This window comes from Ambystoma mexicanum, chromosome 2q, assembly GCF_040938575.1.
Source record: "Ambystoma mexicanum isolate Mex_15411 chromosome 2q, UKY_AmexF1_1, whole genome shotgun sequence".
NCBI lineage: Eukaryota > Metazoa > Chordata > Amphibia > Caudata > Ambystomatidae > Ambystoma > Ambystoma mexicanum.
This window is the reverse complement of record NC_090924.1, coordinates 620,669,966-620,690,218: the sequence shown is the minus strand read 5'-3', so window position 1 is coordinate 620,690,218 and position 20,253 is coordinate 620,669,966. Positions and strand designations below refer to the sequence as shown.

At 45.7% G+C, this 20,253-nt stretch overlaps 1 protein-coding gene across 1 annotated transcript in view; it reads right to left on the bottom strand.

Annotated features, from left to right (window-relative positions):
- Positions 1-20,253, bottom strand: part of RHEB (Ras homolog, mTORC1 binding) — a 306,526-nt gene that overhangs the window by 221,905 nt on the left and 64,368 nt on the right. Inside the window, exon 2 of the mRNA XM_069647778.1 lies at positions 6,726-6,797. Coding sequence (XP_069503879.1) covers positions 6,726-6,797 — 72 coding nt within the window. The remainder of the gene's footprint in view (positions 1-6,725; positions 6,798-20,253) is intronic.

Below are 20,253 nucleotides of genomic sequence, written 5' to 3'. Positions count from 1 at the left end.
CCACAGAATATTATATTAAAGCAGTGTACCGGGAGGTGGGTGGGGGGGGAGGGGGGGGAATAGGAAATGGATAAATGAAGAAAATATATGGGATACATTACTTACAGTAATCTTATTTCTGGTGCTTGTATCTGCTTAGATTCACATGCACTGCATAGTCTGACTTCTACTGGAAGTAAGAGCATTACAAGATTTGTTTTTGAAACTCGAAAATTGACCTTTAGGGAAATACTAGGCCAGTCTAGTAAGTGAAGCATGTAGTGTAGAATGTTAGCTGGAGAACATTCTAAATATCTCAGCGATTGTCCTGTACACCATATCACAAATACTTTCCACTTACTAAAATAACAGTGTCTGGTGTTGGGTTTTCGTGCCTCTTTGAGGATATCCCTACACCTTTGTGGAAAGTGAAGTGGTTAAACTATGACTTCAGGAGACAAGCTGCCAAGTTAACCGATTGTTGGCTTGGGTGGAGGGATGCCCCTTTGTGTTGTGTCAACATTTTGTATGGGCACAGGAGCTGGATTGGGTCGTACATCGCCAGCTTGAGCAGATGCCCACATAGGAGCAACCAGGATCAGAGTTATTTTGCTCAGGAATGGTGTCGTGGGGGGGGGGGGGGGGGGGGGGGGGGGTGAAGCGCAAGCACATTTCCCTTACCACTTCATCCACAGGGCGTGTTACCCATGGACCCAGGCTGGGGAAACCTGGACTCGAAGCCTGGGCATTGTGCCTTTAGCTTTGTGGCGATCAAGCATAGTGGGGGTGGCTCCATATTTTGAATATTCTGTCTAAGACATCCGTCGAGTTGTCATGTGTGTTCTTCTTGTAGAGGGTGTCTGCCAGAGAATGGAGTTCCCTGGAACATGCTGAGATGTTAGGAACGTGTTCCGCTCGAGTGCCCACTTCCATATTTTTTGGGATAGCTTGAACAGACAGCGTGTGCCTCCCTGCTTGTTCAGATAGAACATGGTCGTGGTGCTGTCTGAGGACCTGCACCGTTTGACCCTTGAGATGTAGTTGTAAGGCCTGGAGAGCCTCAAGGACTGCCAAGAGTTCCAGGAAGTTGGTATGTCTTTGGGCAGTAGCGTGTGTCCACTATCCATTGGTTGTGTGGTGGAGGAAGTGGGTCCCCCGCCCCCAATCAGGCGAGGGAGGCGTCTGTAGTTAGGATTGCTTTTGCTGGTGGAACGCAAAAAGGTTTTCCTTTTACCAGGTTGTCCTTCAACCACCAGCAAAGAGCCTGAACCAGGGTTTGCGAAACAAGCACTAGGTCAGCTCACTGTCACTTGCTTGAGCACACTATCACTAACCATTCCTGCATTGGACACAGGCACGCGCAAGGAACCAAATGCATGCAAGAGGCCATCATCCCTAGCGTTGCATTGCGTACCGTTATCTGGTGACTGACCTTGTAGAGAGGTACCTGGAACAGCACACATTTGTACTCTCTCGTTTGAGGAGAATGCCAGCTCCTGCTTTGTGTTTAGAACAACCCCTAGAAATAGTTTTATTTGGCTGGGGACTAGACAGGATTTTTTCTCGTTGATTGAGAAACCCAGATTGAAGAAAGGTTTGTCTTTTGCAGATTTAATTTGGAAGTTTGAGGAGAGTCCGCTGTGATTAGCCTGTCGTCCAGATTAAAGTATACTGGGATGGACTTTCGGGATGGACTTTCTGCACAGGTGTGCTGCCACTACTGCAAGCACCTTGGTGAATACTCTTGATGCTGAGGCGACGCCGAAGGGAGTACTTTGAACTGAGAGTGTACTCCCGCCATCCTGAAACAGGGATTTTCTGTGCGAAGGGTGCATTGAAATATGAAAGTATGCATCTTTCATGTCCAACATTGACATGTAGACTCCTCGTTTCAGGAGTGGGATCCCCTCCTGGAGTGTAGTCATGCGAAACTTGTGGTTTAACATTTGTTCGCAAGGCACAGATCTAGTACTGGGCGCATGACCAGGTCTTTCTTTGGCACAAGGAAGTACGTTGAATAAATACCCTTGTTTGCCGAGCCGATCTCCATGGCATCCTTGTCAAGTAGCGCCTTTACTTCCTCCAGCAGTATTGTTTGTTCTTCTGCAGTCATCTTCTTCTGTCTCTGCAGGCGGTAGGGTGGTCCTTGTACCAGCTCGATACAATAGCCGCCTGCCACGGTGGACAACACCCACTTGTCTGATGTTAACCGCTCCCATGCGTGTGTGAATTGGGCGATTTGGCCTCCTACTGTAGTGGCATGGGAGGGGACCTGAAAGGGCAGGTCGTTGTTTGGGAGGGGACGAGGCTCTCCCAGGCGAGGTTCTGCCTCTACCCCTTTTATTCCTTCTTTGAAAGTTGGACGAGGAACTTTGGCCTTGTGACTTGCCCCAGGATGAGGACTTTCCTCCCCGAGAGTAGCCTGAGGAGCGTTGCGCACCCTGGCCCCGAAATCTTTTATTTCTATATCGCCGAAGCCTGCAGGCATCAGGGCGCATTACATAAAGACAACAGAAAAGTGACAGGACAGTAGAGTAAGATTACTGGTTCTGAGCAGATTACGTACCATGGTCTTTTGCATTTAGGCAGGTCCTTTATTTGAACAACAGCATCTTCAATTTCTTCCTGAAGGATAGGTAGATTCTAGCCTTAGGCTGTTTGGGAGCTCGTTCCACTTGGATGCCGCTTCGGTAGGGAAGGCTCGTCCAAGTCCATTGGCTTTTTTGGAGCGAGTTACTTTCATGAACCCTTGCGCCTCGGATCGTAACGTGTGGCAAGGTTTGTATGTGGTTATTTGGTTTTTTTAAGTAAACGGGGGGCGGATCCAAATATTACAGGGATGGCCATTGGTCATTGCTTTAAAGGTGATCCGGTCTTCCAGGGCTAACCAATGAAGGGACTATTCTGTGAAGATTGACCCTTTTTTTCCTGATAATTGTCCTCACCGCTTTGTTCTGTATGATCTGACATTGTTTGATGCATTTCGTATTGGCCCTCATAAGCAGTGCATTCGCGTAGTCCAGTCTGGATAAGATTGTGGGTCTGGCGATAATGGTGCTTTTTCGTTTGCTCAATACTGGTCTGATGCGACTGAGCAGCTTTTGGTGGTATCAGCAATTTTTTTTCCGATATGTTACGTGGGCTTCCGCTCCGAAGGACGCTTGCAGGTAGACACCTAATGACTTGACCTCAGAGACCTTTACATTTGTGTCTTTGATCTTAAAAGCTGGTGTATTCTGTGTCTAGCTTAGCTCTTGCCTGTGGTGATCCAAAGATCATGAGCTCAGTCTTGCTTCCGTTGAAGCAAAGCAAATGTCCTCAACCAGGCTTTAATGGAGCTGTAGATGCAAGCAAAATTATTGTCAGTGGTATGACAGCCGGTCAGTTCGATGACAAGTTGTGGATCGTCAGTGAAATTTGTAAAAAAAATAAAATAAAAAATAAAAATAAAATAATAAACCTAAGTTGGTTAATAGGATCCTTAGACGATAGCAGATAGAGATTGAACAAAAGGGAATAATATCAGAATCCCTGCTTTTCCCTCGTCCAGAATACTAAGCATTTTGGTCTGAAGGTCGAGCAGGGCCATCTCTGTACCATGTGCTCCTCTAAAGCCCGACTGTTAGGTGTGTAGGGGGCTGTTCCGGTCGACATAATCTTGGAGTTGGATGATAGCGACTTTGTTCATGATTTCTAGGAGAAAGTTACAGTTTGTTATTGGGCGGAGATTGGAAGGGTCATGTAGATCTAATCCACGTTCGACTATGGGTGTAACAGTAACTGTTTTAATTGCAGTAGGGACCTGGTCTCTAAACGAGGCATTTACCATTCTATGAAGATAGTTGGCAAAAGGGGGGGTAGCATATTTTCAGAACAGGCTGTACACCCAATGGTAGAAAGTATAGAGTTCATGTCATCTAGAGAGATAGGGGAGACCTTGAATGTACCCCTCTCGCTCTCGGGGGGGGGGGGGGGGTGTTGCAATTGGGGGGGCTGGGGGGTGGCTGGGGGCAGGGGAGAGATTATGCTCCAAGTTATCCGGGAGCGGGTGTGGTTGGACGGCCAGTTTAAAGGATTTTATGACTTCGCAAGCTTTTTTGAATTTTATCGTAAAAGACTGTTTGGACCTTTTCAGTCTTCCTGTGAAGGCAGAAATGGAGGGGACAGTGTCTGAGGTTTTTCTACCGATTTCAGAATCTGTAACAATTTGCCAGTCGAGTTGGAAGCAGTAGGGATTTGTTCATTGTAATAATTTTTCTTTGCTTCCGTCAATTTTTGTCTATATAGTTTATCCAGTAGGCACCGGTCTGAATAGCTTCTCTATCCTTAGAATAACCACCCTGGCAAGAATAGGCATCCAGATTAGGCGTTAGTAGGGATGGTTGGATAAGTCTCTGGACCGACTGCAGGAGAGGTAATGTCCCCCAGGATACCTTCCAGGAAGTCCTAGTCTACTTGTGTCTCCAGAGTGTTGATACTGAAATGTTGCACCACCTTTAGTAGCAGTTCGTTGTACTGGAGTTGGTTGTCAACCGGTGAATCTGCTACCGGATGGTCCAGCGACTGTACTATGCAAATGCTGCCATCAGTCATAAAACTGCTCTTGGCCATAGAGGTCCCCTTGAGACCCTGGGTCTGCCTGGTCGTCATATAGGAGTGCCTAGAGGGGGCTTGGTATTGAGAGGGGTCTTGGAATGCCGAGGTCGGAGTGCCTAGAGCAGAGGTGCTTGGCTCTGGCTCAAGGCGCGACTTTAGCAGGGGGCGGCTCTGCTGATGCCCCTGGCTGTGAGGCGCCCCTTAGAACTACCAATTGGTCGGGGCGTCTGTCCATAAGTCCACGAAACAGGATATTCTGCCTAAAATCGTACTAGATTGTTATGGTGTAAAATGGCATGAGGGCAGGAAAGCCCAAAATGACAAGGGCCTAGGACGAAGTAATATCCTTATGGCGCATAGCCCCAGAGCGGTAGGTAGTCTGTGGGGTTAGAAAACAGTCTGGGTTTCCTTAGTGGTGAAGGGCGTCGAAACCTTGTATTTTTTCATTGACCTCGTTTTAAGGAGTGCAGCACCGACATGTTTCTTAATTATAGCTTGTGTTTTTTGGCGTTCTTTAGGGGTGCCGAAATGGCCTTCGCCACGCCAAAGGAGGGCCTTTTTATATGCAGTATCCAAAACGACCTTCGCTTTTTAGTAACTGCCATGCGGCGAAAGCGTACGCGATGGCCCAGAGGACAGTGAGGAACCTGAGGTTTTATCCCCTTTCAACGGTGTTGCTGAGAGTTGGCCGTGGGGTAAGTCCTTAGTGTGTTTGTGCGTGCCCTGGCCGACCAGGTGTCTTCTCCATCAAAGGACTGCTTTTCAGAGTGGTTTCTCGGAGTCGGGGACCCCGCAGCTGGGGTTCTGACAGACCCTGATTGCCCTCAGCGTCACTCATGACCCAGAGACTGCCCTCGCTGGAGTCTTCAGTCACATCTATATCAGCCTCGGTCTGCATGGCGTGAGCGGGCAAGCGTATGGTCTGCTGATCCTTTAGGGTTTTAGACCAGAAAAGCAGACAGGATTTACAATGCTTTTCGGCGTGATCCCTCAAGAGGCAGTGATTGCACACTCAGTGCGTGTCCTTCCACAGGTATGTACCGTGGCAGGAGGGGCAAAATTTAAATGGGGTTTGTTCATTATATTTTAAAAAAGGCATATGGGTGAAAATAGAAGAAAGGGGAAGATGGGATAAACATTCTCTAAAAGAGGTCAGTATACAGAACCTCTCCCCAATGTAATGGGCAGAAGCCCGAAGAAGCCCGTAAAGGTTAAATCTGGTCAATCGATCAGTCGTTGACAATGTGGCTGTTCGTCAGGAGCCGTTGAGCAGTTGTGCCAAAAACAAAAGGAAAGTAACAAAGTCTACAAGTAAAACTTTAAACAAAATGCATCAGCCTGGAAGAGAACTCTGCATTTGTAACAGACTTTGATGGCAGAAAAGAAAAACAATCTAAGGGACCTCAACACATGAAAGCCCGTGGGTACAGTACACGTCACACTAGGGATAGTATTACTAAATACACCCAGTCGACGTCAGTTTCAGTTTCGAAAACAAATCTTGTAATACTCTGCGACTTCCAGTAGATATCGGACTATGCAGAGCATGTGATCTAAGCGGATACTCAAGCTCCAGAAATATATTTCCATGCGTTCCAGAGGAACCACACAAAAACAGATGTATCCTCAAGAGCAAGCTCCAATTGCCAGACTAGGGGTTCACATATTCACCAGGTGTGTGGCATGGAAAGAGATGCATGTTTCTCAGTTTATTTTGACTAGTTCTTAGCTGGGACAAAGCTATACAATTAAATTCCAGACAGATGCCCCTTCGCTTTGGCCTACGTTTCTGTGCAACTGTTTTTGGCAGCAAGAAACATACTTGCAACCATGTGAATTTGAATGAGGGCAGTGTGAACCCTTGTAATGTACTGGGAAAACGCCTAATCATTATACTTTCATAGTAAAGAACCAGCAGGAATTTGCAATGATCAAGGACGTAGGACTTGCACACACACAACACAAAACTATTTTCAAGTGGGTGATGTCAAAGCTCAATTATTGTGCAAATCATTCAAACAGGAAATGAATTAAAGACTAGAAGCTAACTGCATGTTCGGCAGAGAATACCTGGTCATAATTTTTCTACATGGCCATTTTCAAAATTACAATGTATTTGCTTATGTAAATATTTGAAAAAGTATGCTTACTGTTTTCAATGGTTGGATCATAAGAGTCAACAAACTGGCCTTCAACAAACTGAATAGTCAACGAAGATTTCCCTATATAAAAAAAAAAATAATACTTAGGAGACAATCCTAAAACAGGTTTATAAGGTTACTGTTTTTACTGCATGGAGATCAAACCTTTACACAGCACTAATAAATAGAAAATTCACTCAGCAAAAACATACATGCAGGGATCGAAATTGAGATTGGATAAGCAGGAGCGTATCCAGCATTTACCAGGGAACATTAGCTACCATGGGGGAATTCTGAGCTAGTCCACATCGTTCCGCAAATGTAACTTCCACATAAAATGTAAACGTATCATTTATGACACCATGTGCTTTAAATGTCATATAGTTGTGTCTTAATGTTCATCAAAAGATTTTCCAAAATGCATATTTAAGTTCACATAAGTGTGTCTGTTGAGCATCAGTTGGCCTGGGGAGCCAACAGTAACTCCTGGTAGCCGTTGGTGTCAACCCATCAGGCCCTTCTAGGCTACAAGTAGGAGCTAAATAGCTCACAGCTACCTCAGTTTTGAAGCCTGTCAACATGCTTGTTGTTGGCATGGATAGCTAGTAAACGTCAAAGGAACATTTGAATTTAAAGTGCAAAAAAACGTTACCAAAAAGGGTTAAAAGTACAGGGCGGGGAAAGGAGATCAAGTTGCAAGTCATCAATATATGCTTGATAAAGCTCTGTATGAAAAATTAAGCGCTGTTTCTATAGAGATAAAATTAACATAAAAGAAAAATACATAATATGCAAATCTATATACCTTGGCTTTGTCCAAATCCAACATATCCATTACATAAGAGAACATTTTCAATTCAAAAATTAGTCACAGGAGACAAGTATCAGTGCTAATTTAGAATGTATAATAGTCAGTATGAGGATTAGGATGGGTGCAAATGTGCCCGATTTTAAGGGAGTGTCTCAAGTTAGTAGTGCTCATCTAACACGAACTGAATACACCTTTAACAGAAAACGAGTGAAAGACGACATTGTCGGAGACCTGCCCCTTTCAAAATTGAAATCAAAATTTTCCATCTTACGGTTATATTGGCCAGGCAACAAAAAAAACAATACAAAATGCAAAAGATATTCACTGGGTGCTCAGCAAAGACGGCAACTGTTCAAACCTTCCTGTCCCAACCAAGAGAGCATTACCTCCCTTAATGTAAACAATTCCATCGTGATTCACCACCCATCATACAAGTGACATGACGTGCAATTCGATGGTTTGGTTAGCTCTTCGGATTCTCGCCGAGTTTAGACAAACAGTTTAAGGTGCACTTTGAAAATCTTGAAATGTGCTTGCGCCATAAGGTCTGGGTTACGAAGGTGGCTGTGTGCATTAGTGTCTACTGAAAGAGTGCTTAAATGGTGAAGCGACTAGAAAAGAATGTGTCCTGGTTTAGTTAGTAGGACCTTAATGATGAAATGCGTTAAAGCAGCCTTACAATTGTTCCATATGTGTATCCAATGAATCACAGGTTTTAGAAAAAAAGGTAGTCAAAATGACCACAAAAAAAACAATTCAGTCTGCGTAGCAACATTAGGTGAAGCTTGGAAGGCCTGGGAGCTTCTTTACAAAAGTTAATCTAAAGTTTGTAGAGGGTGACAAAGCCCCAAAAAGTACAGCTTTCTTTACACTGCACATAATTGGCACTCGCCACTAAGCCATTGGCAAGTGGCAATTGACTCTTGCAGAATAAGAAATGGGGTTGTGTGAGAGAATTGAGGCGGTAAAGGACTTTATGACGGGCTAGTTTGCAACTTGATATTTTTACCCATGCTGATTTATCTCAACTAATGATTTTGACTTGTGTACCTTTAAGGCCATCAGTATAGGTTGCACTTTGAACATTTTCAAGAATCTGAAAACGCCACCTAAAGCCGGTTCCCCGTTATCTGCTTGTTTAAAAACGTGCGTTTTGCCATTAAGCCCAGAAAAGAACCTCACTCCCAAATAGACAAATTCCGACACCCATGGCATTTTGCTTCAATTAGTATGCATAGGGTGTGAACCCATTACCGATATTGGGAGCGTCAGTATCAATACTGAGTAAGGAAGTGTACAAACCCATTGAGGTAAAGGGAACATAAAAAAAAAAAAAGTGGGGCAAGGGCACAGCCCTGCCAGGCTCCAAGGACCATAGGAAAGTATGTAACGCAATGGCAGTTGGCCCCTGCTCTTGGCTCACGCTCTATTGCCCCGACGTGCCAAGTAGGTCTACCAAATCTTCAGGGCAATTAAAATACAAGTATAGGTAAGAAATTCTATGCAATCAGGAAATAACTACCCTTCAATCAAAGATTATCCTTGTGGTCAGCATTTTCAGGCTTTATAAAGTACCAAATATAAATACAAATTGGGGGGTGGGAGGGTGATTGGAAATCACACCCAAAAAATAAATAAATAAAAAAACACGATCATTTGTGAGGAGACTATTAGGATTCTGTGGTCAGTGTGCCATGGTTCTAATAAATCTGAAGAGAGAATTTTCAGAGCCACTCCTTTAAAGCTGGTTTCCATTCGGCAAATCATTCTGGAGCTCAGGGGCCTGGGCTGTGAAAGATCTACCCCACTGCCATAGCTTTTTGAATTTGGGGTGTTCAGGGGGTTCGCACATGAAGATTGAACTTCCTGGCCGAGGAGTTTGCATGATAGAAAATACTTGTGTACACCCACGTACAATCCCTTGTCCTCCACATTAGTGAGATACGTTCTACAGAGTATGGAATCAACACAGCAAAACATTATTTGGCAAACAGAAGTAAAGACTGGGCACATGCAGAGCCTCATCCGCATTTGACAACTGTTCACACTCATTTTACAGCTTCACCCACTTTGGCAACCATATAGATGGATTAGACAGTTCCAGAATTGCACAGTATGAAAGAAAGGGACTAAGATTACAGGAGTGCTTATATTGAGTAATTTGGATTATCTATGCATGCCACACTATCGATTTCCAGGGGGAAAAAACAAAGGATTTAGAGACTTTCAGCAAGACCAGCAGCCATGTCAGTTTTCCACCACAATACAGACTACATTTGCAGAAAGAAAATATCAAACCTGGGAATAAAGCATTGGAGATACCAAAACAGATACATTGGCACCAACCAGCTAGAAATCGACCACAGATTTTAAAATATTAGTCTGGAGATGAAACCAATGTTAGAGTATGAAGGAGGTGGACTGCTGGTGTTTATTCGGACAACAAACAACAACACGTACACATTTCTAGCACCCGTTTGTGGGGAGAAAGGCGATTTTCACAGTCATTACTGTGTGAATGTCTTCATTCTATTAAAAGACACATACCAGTATGATGGTTCTCTGAATTGTATAACTCTTGATAAGCTCAGCAGCAGGAAAAATACTGAAACACTAAAAATTCCAGTAAACTGGACAATTTTTAGCCTTTGCACCAGTCGTCATCATCTTTCCTCCTCCAATAAGCAGGCAACTGAATGTATAAGACCGTTGCATTTTCCTCTTTTATTGGGAAGATAGCCAGAAGGTCAATCAGAAACGCCAACCACTTGATCAGCCATGAACAGGATTCAGTCAGAATCTCATCCGATGAAGCAGACTTGGTGTCTATTACATAAAAGATCGAAAATAGCTATTGAAACCTTTGGGAGGGGCAGCAGGTCAAAACAAATTCAGTACAGCCACTATAATCTATCAGCGCACTACTCTACACGTACTGAAGCCAGTGAACCATGAAAAGAAGAACAAGTCTTTGAAGGGGCATCTCTTCCACAGATCCTCCCTCCACTGCATTGCTCCCATTACAGAACCACAATGACCCACCACAGACCTGCTTGAGTCTGCCTATTACTATGCACGAAGAGGATCTAAAAAAACCTGGATTCAAGACATCTGTGGATAAGCCACCAACGAAGTTCCTTGGTAGTCACTTTAGAGAAGTGGAAGAGTATACAATGCTTCTGCGCAGGTAGGATATTTTTTGCCTCTGGAGGACCTGATAATTCAATGTGCTCAGAAACATGGCTCGGATTGAGTTTGGGAGAAGCCCGATCATCCCAACTAATACTTGCAGATGCTTGTGGTGGAATGTGCCCGCAAACCCTCTGGTGGGTCATTACCCGCCAATCTAACATTCAGAAATCCCAAGGTTGATCCACCTTGACCAAGTCTGTTCAGAAACAGCTGGTCCCAATTTCCATCCAGTATATCCTATAAAGAGCTTGTCGTCCACTCTCAATTTGGACATCCTAGTAATATAAAAGCTTAAAACTTTAGAGTTCAATCTATGCAGTCTTTCTTCCTCTTTACTGGGATGCGGCCGAGGATAAAATGCCAGCAAAACAATTTTTTGATTTAAATGGAAATCCGATACAACTTTAGGCAGGAAGGAGGGCTTAAAAACTCTGTCCTTGTGGAAAACAGTAAATGGTGTCTTGGAAGAGAGTGCCTGCAACTCCTCGCTCACTCTACGTGCAGATGTTGGAGCAACCACCAATATGGTTTTAAAAGTTATCAATGGACATGCGTGCAAAGGTTCAAATTGTGCACACGTTAAGAATTGTAGAACCAGGTTAAGGTCCCAAACTGGAACCTGAAAAGTATAAGGTGGGAACACGTGAGCCCCTTCAGAAATTGAATTATCAAAAAGGTATTTTGAAGTAGGAACATTCTTCTGAAGAGCGCTTGAATATGGAGAGCGCTGCCAGATGACCCTTAATGGTCCCTATGTGGAGACCTTTATGTGCTAATGAAAACAGAAAGGATAGCACATGCTGAGTAGAGCATAGAAACAGAACATTCTATTCCATGCACCCGTCGTAAAACTTACTCCAATGGCAACGGTACAGAGATTTTGTTGCTGGCCTTCTTGCCGAAAGCAACACTTCCATCAAGTCATCCGGGAGGTCTAAATCCTTGTATCTCAAACTTTCAGAAAATACACACGAAGGTTGAGACTGTTAACCACTGGATGGAGACCCTGACCCTCCCCTTGCGAGAGAAGATCCTCCCTTTGTGGAGGACGTATCAGAGGACAGATGGACATGTCCAGAAGGTCCTCCGATACGTCCTCCTGGCCCAATCTAGGGCAATTATGATCATGTGGCTGCTGAACCATCTCAATCTCCTGATTACTTAAGGAATGACGGGGGATCGGCGGGAACGCGCATAGTAGCAGAAAATCCCAATCACGTGTCTCCCAGAGCTCCTCTTGGAGGAAATTCCCTTGAACAGTACCTTTCGCACTTCCAGTTGATTGCAGTCACAAACAGATCTACTTTAGGAGTTCCCCAAAGGGCAAAGATCTCTTGAAGGACTTCCTGAGCTAGCTCCCACTCGTGGGAGACTACTCTGCCTGCTCAGAGCGTCCCACCGTCGTGTTCTCCTCGGCTAGGTGAACTGCTGATAGGGAGATTCCTTCTTGAATTGCCCAATACCAGAGCTTCATTGCCTCTCTGCAGTGGTAGAGACCCTACACCTCTTTTGTTGAGGTAATGCATGGGCACCGTTTTCCATCATAGTAAGGACATTCTTTCCCCGTACAGAGGGAAAAAAAGGCCTGAAGTGCTAGTCTTATTGCCATCAGCTTCAAAAGGTTGATATGTACTTTAGACTCCGATGGAGACCAACGACCGCTGACTGTCATCGTTGGCGTGGGCTCCCCACCCCATGAGTGAGACGTCCGTCACTACTGCAATCTGCGGCCATGGTTGCCAAAATTGTTCTCCCTTCAGAATATGGCCCTTGCAGGTCCACGACAGAAGATCCTGTGCGACCCTGCTTGGAACCTGAAGTAGGTCCGACATCTTTCCTAATAATTAGGACCATTGAGTTCTTAGAGCCCATTTAAAGGGATCTCATTCTCAGGCGGGACTCCGGCACCAGAAAAATGCAGGATGCCATGAGGCTGAGCAACCTCAAGACTTCGAAGGTCCGAAGATTCTGGGCACTCTGGAATTTGGAAATCTGAAGAATGTCTTGAGTCCTGACCATGGGTGGCGAGCACTTTCCCAAGCATGGGTCTAATTCAGCCCTGATGTACTGGAGATGCTGGGAAGGTGTCATCTGTGACTTCTTGAAATTGAGGGAGAAGCCCAGTCTGTGAAGGCAGTGGCAGGTGACAAATGATTCAAGGCTTGCTCATGAGAGCGCGCCCTGATCGGCCAATTGCCCAGGTAGGGGTAGACATGAACCCCTCTCCTGGAGATGCGTTGCCACCACTACCACCAGTTTGGAGAAGACACTCGGGCTGAGGTCAACCCAAACGGCAGGACTCGAAACTGATAGTGCAAGAAACCCCACATATTTTCTGTGCTCGAGATGGATTGGCACATGAAAATGAGCATCTTGAAGGTTCAATGACACCAACCAATCCTGTAATTGGAAGGCCTGAACGATCTGAGAAAGTGTGACCATCTTGAATTTGTCCCTCCCGAGGAACTTGTTTAAGTATCTCAAGTCCAAGATGGGTCTCAGTCCCCAGTCTTTCTTGGGGGATCAAATGAATATGGGGGAATACCAACTCTTGTTCCTCTCCGCTACAGGTACTGGTTCTATAGCACCTCTCTCTAGCATGGTGAATATTTCCTGCACAAGGAGCAGATCTGGAATCCTCAAAGAGCGTTTCCCTGGTGGATTGGTGCGAGGCTGCGTAATGAATGGAGGCAGTAACGTTGGGCCATTGTCTCTAGAGCCCAAGCATCTGAAGTAACGGCTCGCCATTCTTCGAGATGCTGAGACAGTCTCATGGGTGTAGGAAAAGAGGGATATGGGGGGGACAAATCCCCCCCCCACAATTTTAAGTCGGGGATATAATTGCTTTCATCTCCCCCCCCCAGATTATTTGTGTCACTGCCATAAAATACGACTGCAACCTGCAGTTGTCATGTAAGCACTGGAGTAACTGGGGCCCCCGCACTCCCTGCGGTGCACGGGGCCCCATCCATATCCCAGTAGGGGCCCCTCAGACCCCCCCCCCTCAAAAATAAAAAAAAAAAACTATTTCCTTACCATTTTTTTTAAACAGAAAAAATTAAGTTTCTTTTTGAAGTCACTGCCTTCATAAAGATTTTTTTTTCCAGAAATAATTTCTTTATGAAGGCAGTGACTAAAGATAGATTCTATTTCTTTATGAAGTCGGAGGTCTCCACCAACTAATGACATGGAAGCCTAAAAGCTAGTGGCCTCCAAGGCATGGGGCGGGGAGCCCTATGACTTGAGAAGAAATACTGCCTCATTGCCGCCGACCTCGTAATACCATTTCCGACACCCAGCTTCTCTCTCCGACATGAGGGCCACCTGCATTTTGCTAGTTCAAACCCAGCAGCAGGGTCCACTTAACCTTTCATAAATTCAGTGTTGTTCAAATGAGGGTAATAATACTTGTTATTACATTGCCTAGAAGCTGAAAGCATCTAGCATGAAGCGCTATGACCAAAGTGTTATTATATTCCCTAAAGCAAACTATTACCAGCACAGACCTGAACTCTGTCCCTGCCCAAAATAAACCATTTGTTGGTGCCTAAAAGAAATCAAGCGCCAATCTTCTGTAGGTCTTGGCTAAACTTCACCCTGTTTTATTCAGCCTGGCTGTTTCTGTCAGCGTACTTGAGTGGTCGCAGTGCGATCAGATTTTGGGGGTAGAGCCTCAGCAGTATGTGGATTTAGTGACTTCTGGGTCTGTCCCCCCACCCCCTGTCGCCCCACCCCCCTTCCAAATATCCATGGCTCCTGACTATTTCTTAAGAGTTAATGCTTGCAGGTATCAATGGGCCCTTTTAAGGTCATGGATCTGGCATGCCCGCTTCAGCTTATTCTGAGAAGCTATATGGAGTGGTTGGTCATGCAAGGCGTGCAAGAGAAAACTTGTGAAATGTACGCCAGGATATCGAGGGTGCTCTGAAGACTGAGGAGAAAGTGCTGAGTAAGTGTAGATGACAGTTGTGGGGTGCAGTAGAGTGTGGGACTGCTAAGTGAAAAAGGGTAGAAAGGGTTTAGAGGACAGAAAAAGCACAGACGTCATTTCGCCAAAATGCCAGGGGTAGCGGAAGTGACATCACACGACCCTTGACCCCCCCCCCCCCCCGACATCACAGGAAGTGATGTCATTTGACCCCCACCCCAAAGTGATATTGCGGGAAGCGATGGAACACAACCTTTCACCCGTTGACAAAACAGGAAGTGGCATCACATAGCACTGTACACTACGAAAAATATGGTTACGATATCACTATAATGTGATGTACATTTCATACAAGAATGGATCGCCATATGTATCGTTAAGATCATTGTGTATAGGCCCATATTACTGTGAATGCAATCAGACGTCCATGACCAAATGATAATGTGTTATTATATAGCACTTACGCTTAAGCGCTTTACATAGAAGAAATATACACTGAATATCACCCAACCTGTGTTGGTACCCATTTATCGACCTCAGAAGGATGAAAGGCCGAGTAGAGGCGTTTAAGAACAGACTAAATCAGTGACTCACCCCCTGAAGTGTGCTTGAAATAAACCTTTAATGAGTCTAACAATTATTGTATAGAATTCCAGAAAGACACATTTTTTGGCATTCCTATTTTCTTTTTTAGGGTCACTGCGCTGTTCTCATTTTTTGAAGAGGCCTGAACAAGAAAGCTAGCCACTCCAGAATTAAATAGCCACATGGTGCTGGTCACAGCCCAGGAGCTTGCATTACAACATTTTTTGTTTTGTTTAAGGGGTCGCAAGGGAGACCAGAGGTCGCACTTGCGACCTCTGGCGACCCCCAAATGATGTCCCTGAGAAAAAGAGAGGAGCAAGGAGGTGCTGGGGGCTTGGGATGGGAACAAGAACAGAGTGCAGATGAAAGATAGGGATGGTTTGCAGCACAGGGTGACCAGTGTGTGCAGGGGACAGAGGTGCAGGAAAGACCAGAACAGGCATAGGAGGTGCTTCAGGTTTTACAAATGAGAGAGAAGTACAGACAAGTGAGAAAGTGCAGAGGGCAGTGTGTCAGAGGAGTGATTTGGTGTGGGGTGCAGGTAAGGGACTTGGGAGAAAAGGGTGTACAGCGGGGAGATTTGTACAAGGAAGAAGGTGCCTCGACTCATGTTCCCAGATAAAGGGTGCAGTCACGAATGTGTCTTGCAACGCTTGATCCATGCTCACGAGGCCTGCACGAGGACGATTAGAAGTCGTTTGTTGAAATAATTGCAGATATATACACTACACCATATCTGTCTGCACAATGATTGAGCCTGGTAATACACAAAGTGGCCTCCCTCTCCCAGGTGCAGGCCGGCATGGGGAGAAGAAACGTGAGAGCTCGGGCTTGGCACTCTCCCACTGCCCCAGTGTCATCTGCGCTGCTGTCTGGTTCCTCTCCAGGAAAAGACAGTCACAGCAGATTGTTCCTGCATAAACTCCCTTTTCACTCAATCCTATCTGCAGCCTAGGTCTGAAGTCAAGACAAACCTTAAATGAGGTATATATATATTCACCTCTGACCTGTCCTGTAGTGGGAGCTGGTGCCAGGGTGCGTGGCATCTTGCCTTGTGACACAGCATCATGTTATTTGGGCTATCTTAGCAACTTTCATGGGTTTTTGATGGATGGATGCCATAAGGGCCGCAGACTCATTTTACGCCATAACCTATTCCTTTAAAAAAATAATAATAATAAAAAACACACTAGAATGATCTATAAAGGGCACGTAAAGTGCCAGTTCTGGTTTAGTTAAACCCGCTGATTTAGCGTTGTTTACTACAAAGCCCTGTGTAGTTAATAACTTAACTGGAGCTGGGAACATACTACTGGTGTAATACAAATGTCTTATCCAGGGATGCCTTCATCCAATCCTTTTCTCCTTAATCTCCATCTGAAATGTCATCATTTGATTATGATAGTTATTCTTCACATTCTTAATTGTTTCAAAGACCTGTAGGAATGTAACTATTTCTCCCATGCTCCCTCCCCCCCTTGAAGCGCTTTGAAACACATTGTGCATAGGCGCTATACAAATAAACAATCAATCAAAAATCAATCACTCTATTAGCACTGTGCATTTCCTTCACTGAAGTCCTGCTAAAAACCAGCAATGGCAAGTGTTTGCTTGTCTATACGTATCAGGCATTTACCAGGCACGGCCATTAAATGTTCAGGTACTTGCACCATTTTGCAGCTGCTACCATCAGTGGGTACCTAATACCACTATGGCGGTGCTTGGCAAGGTCCTTTTCCATGCCTACATTAAAGCTCAAACGGATGGCGTTGCCAACGCTGGTTTTAAAATAGGGATGCAACTGCATTTTTGGTACCCACCACCAGCTGAATAATGAGTTGTAGACAAGTTTTAATAGAGGCCGCCATAAGCCATCTGGGTGACCCAGAAAAAAATAAAGCAGAGCCTAGAGATTCAAAACAGTACTTGTTTCACTATGCATGTAAATCCAGTGAATACACTGGGGCTGAGGTATGATTGCAGCCCATACACTGCTGTAAAGGCGCACACTCATATTCCATCATTGAGGGTTCAAGTGGAATAGGATATGAAGGGTTGGCGAAACGCCATAAAGCATCTGCACTTAAAGCACAGCTGAGAGCATTATAAAAGATCTCGCTAAAGGTCCATCGCTGGGAGGATTTTATACTCCGAACTGCTTTTCTTTCTTTGGTTTTCTTTCCTTCTATTCTCTTGTTTTATTCAGTGATATATGTAATTTAATACATACTGCTGTTAATTTTGTGAAAAGTCGAGTTTTGACCAAAACACAACAAATAAATAAAAAAACAAAGTCCCAAGGTGTCCCCTGTCCCCCCCCAGACCAGATTTTATGGGTCTCCTACGCCCCTGGTCAGTCTGCCCCCCCCCCCCCCCACTGCTCGCTGGTGACATGTGACGCAAGCTCTCAAAGTGGTTTTGCGGCAGTTGCCGATGGCAAGGTAGCTGGAGCTGGCTTGGCACCTCTACCTCATCCAGCACGAGGTAACTTGCACTGGCCTCTTTGACTGGCCATTCCTCTCGCCTTCCCAGATGAGGAACAGTAGCGAAAAGATCGCCCCATTCATGGAAAAGGATCAGGTTGCCCAACAGCGGTCCCTAAAGATTTGGCAGCTGCCTTCGAGGTCTGCAACCTCAAGGCTCTCATCAGCCTTGCTGCCAAAAAAGGCGAGACCCGTCAAATGGCAAGTTGAGAAGACAAGCCTGCACATCCGGTGCAAAACCAGACTTCCGCAACCACGTAAATCTGTGCATCACAGTGCTCGTGGCCATGGACCTGCTGATTTTACCCGCAGTGTCCAATCCAGACTGAAGGGACTCGCACATGGCTTCCGAGCAGTCCTTAAAAATAGCTAGGAAGCCGTTCCTTTCATCCACTTCTGGAATATGTTCCGCCGCCATGGATATGCACCACAGAGTGTACAAAAATGTTGCTAATGCACATGTGGAGTTAGCCGACTTCAGGGCCATACTCCACCTGAAAATACTTTTCATGCCCATCCATTGACGCGCTTGTCATCCCCATCAGGAGGGATGACGGGCATGCTGCCTTGTTCGAGGTAGCCATGGCTGCCTGGACCACCAGACTCTGTGTGTTGGGACAGGTAGCCGGGGTCGTTTTCTTGTAAGGGACTTGTCCTCCGCCGGATTGGTGTCCGGGTTTCCCAATTTCTGCCCACCCTTTTTTTGCAGAGCCAAATGGAAGGGTAATATGGGGTCAGTAGGTGGACCTCGGGCTAAAATATCGGTCAGATCATCCAAATTGTACTGGGTGTCTGGACCAACCCAGATACTACACCACCCTGGACATGGGCTGCCGGTGTGAGAAGTCGGCGTGCTCCCCTGATTCTGCCCTGCCGAACTCCAATTCGGTAGAGGTGTCAACGCTGCTGACATTATGCAAGGTGCCGAAAAGGTCTTGCATCCTACTCTTTTCTGATATCAAACATTCCGGCACACTGCAGGTTATTTCATAGTTCACTGGCTTCAGAACTGAAGGAGTCAACGGAAAACTGGCGTTGATAATGGCATCGATGGCTTACTCGAGGTTGGTGATGCAACCAGCTCCTTTGACGTTTTTGGCGCCGAGGGCTCTGCGGGCTTAGAGGGTGTCGACGACCTTGAGCGATCGCCGTGTCTCAAGTGATCTTCTCTAATCGAGGCCTTGGAGGTTCTCAATGTAGATCACGCCATCCACCCTGGCTCAATGGCGCACAAGTTTCCGGTCGAGACCACTCCTTGCCGGCTTCCATCAAAGGCGCAGACAGATGTTTGTAGCATCACTACCCATAATGCTTCCCACTCCGTGTGAGGAAGGGGACCGGTGGTGCCTCCTTCTCAAACGCTTCGCAGAGGATGAAGAGTGGCGGGAGCCACAGCGGGACCTTGAACGTTTATAGCCTTCTTACACCGGGAGAGTCACCTCTCGTTTCGGCGGACGAAGAACGAGTAGGTCAGGATTTACGGGGTTTGGATATTTTGCCTACCTGTAGCTTCTCTTTTCGTTCCCTCAAGGACTTTCCCATAAGCGCTTGACAAATAGAAGAGGGATTGCTGTCGTGGCCTTCACCCAGGTACCACAGACATAGGCGATGTGGATCCGCAATAATCTTGGAGTCGCACTCCTTGCATTTCTAGCCCGACCGAGGGGTCATCGTGTAGAAGACGGTATTTTCTTTTTTTGAGATAAAAAGAAGTAACTACGCAGTTAGAAATTAACAAGGCGCGCTGAGTTTCGAAGCAAACAAGTTTGCGGAAAAACATAACTGAGGCCAACGGGCGCCGTGCGTGCAACTTATAACATCCGATGATGTCACCCTCGACTTATGCCTTCAAAACACATCGACTTTAAGGCGCCCTCTGCCGACAAGGTTTTCCGAAGCTGGACATTACATGTCAAAGATGAGGAATACGTTGGCAGACACAATCCACTCGAAAGCAGGGTGCACAAAACCTGATGTTAGCGAATTATTTACTGCCCAAGAAACCGTGCACTGAAAGAGGGCTCAAGGTGGAGATTGAGGTGCACCAGCCAGTCCCCGAGTCTCAGCAAACGTAAGCTTTCCATTTTGAAATACATATCAACCACCCATTGGTTCAACTGCTTGGGGTTGACGACCAGTCTTGCTTTTCTTTTTACCATGAAGGTTTTCTGATAGTAAGGAACCATGGCTTTTTTTAATGCTCTAGCTCTTCACGCCACTTCCATTTACACATGTCCCGAGAATGCTTATCGGCAGGTGGGGGCAGAAAGTGCCACTTTCTGGCGAGGTCTTAAGAATTCAAAGCAGAACACTGGACAGTTGGACACATCCAAACATTGCATCCCAATTTTCTAGAAACAGAACTGTGCAGCCATTGAAATAGCCCTGGGCTCATGTGACCTACTTGAAAAGACAGTCTGCCAAGAAGCTCTTCTCCAGGTCCAGCCTCTGTTGCCAGAAGGGCAGAAAGATTTAGCATGCTTCTTTTGCCTCCTCCCTATGGCCTTCTGTGCAAGTGATAACTGCCAGAAGAGCAAT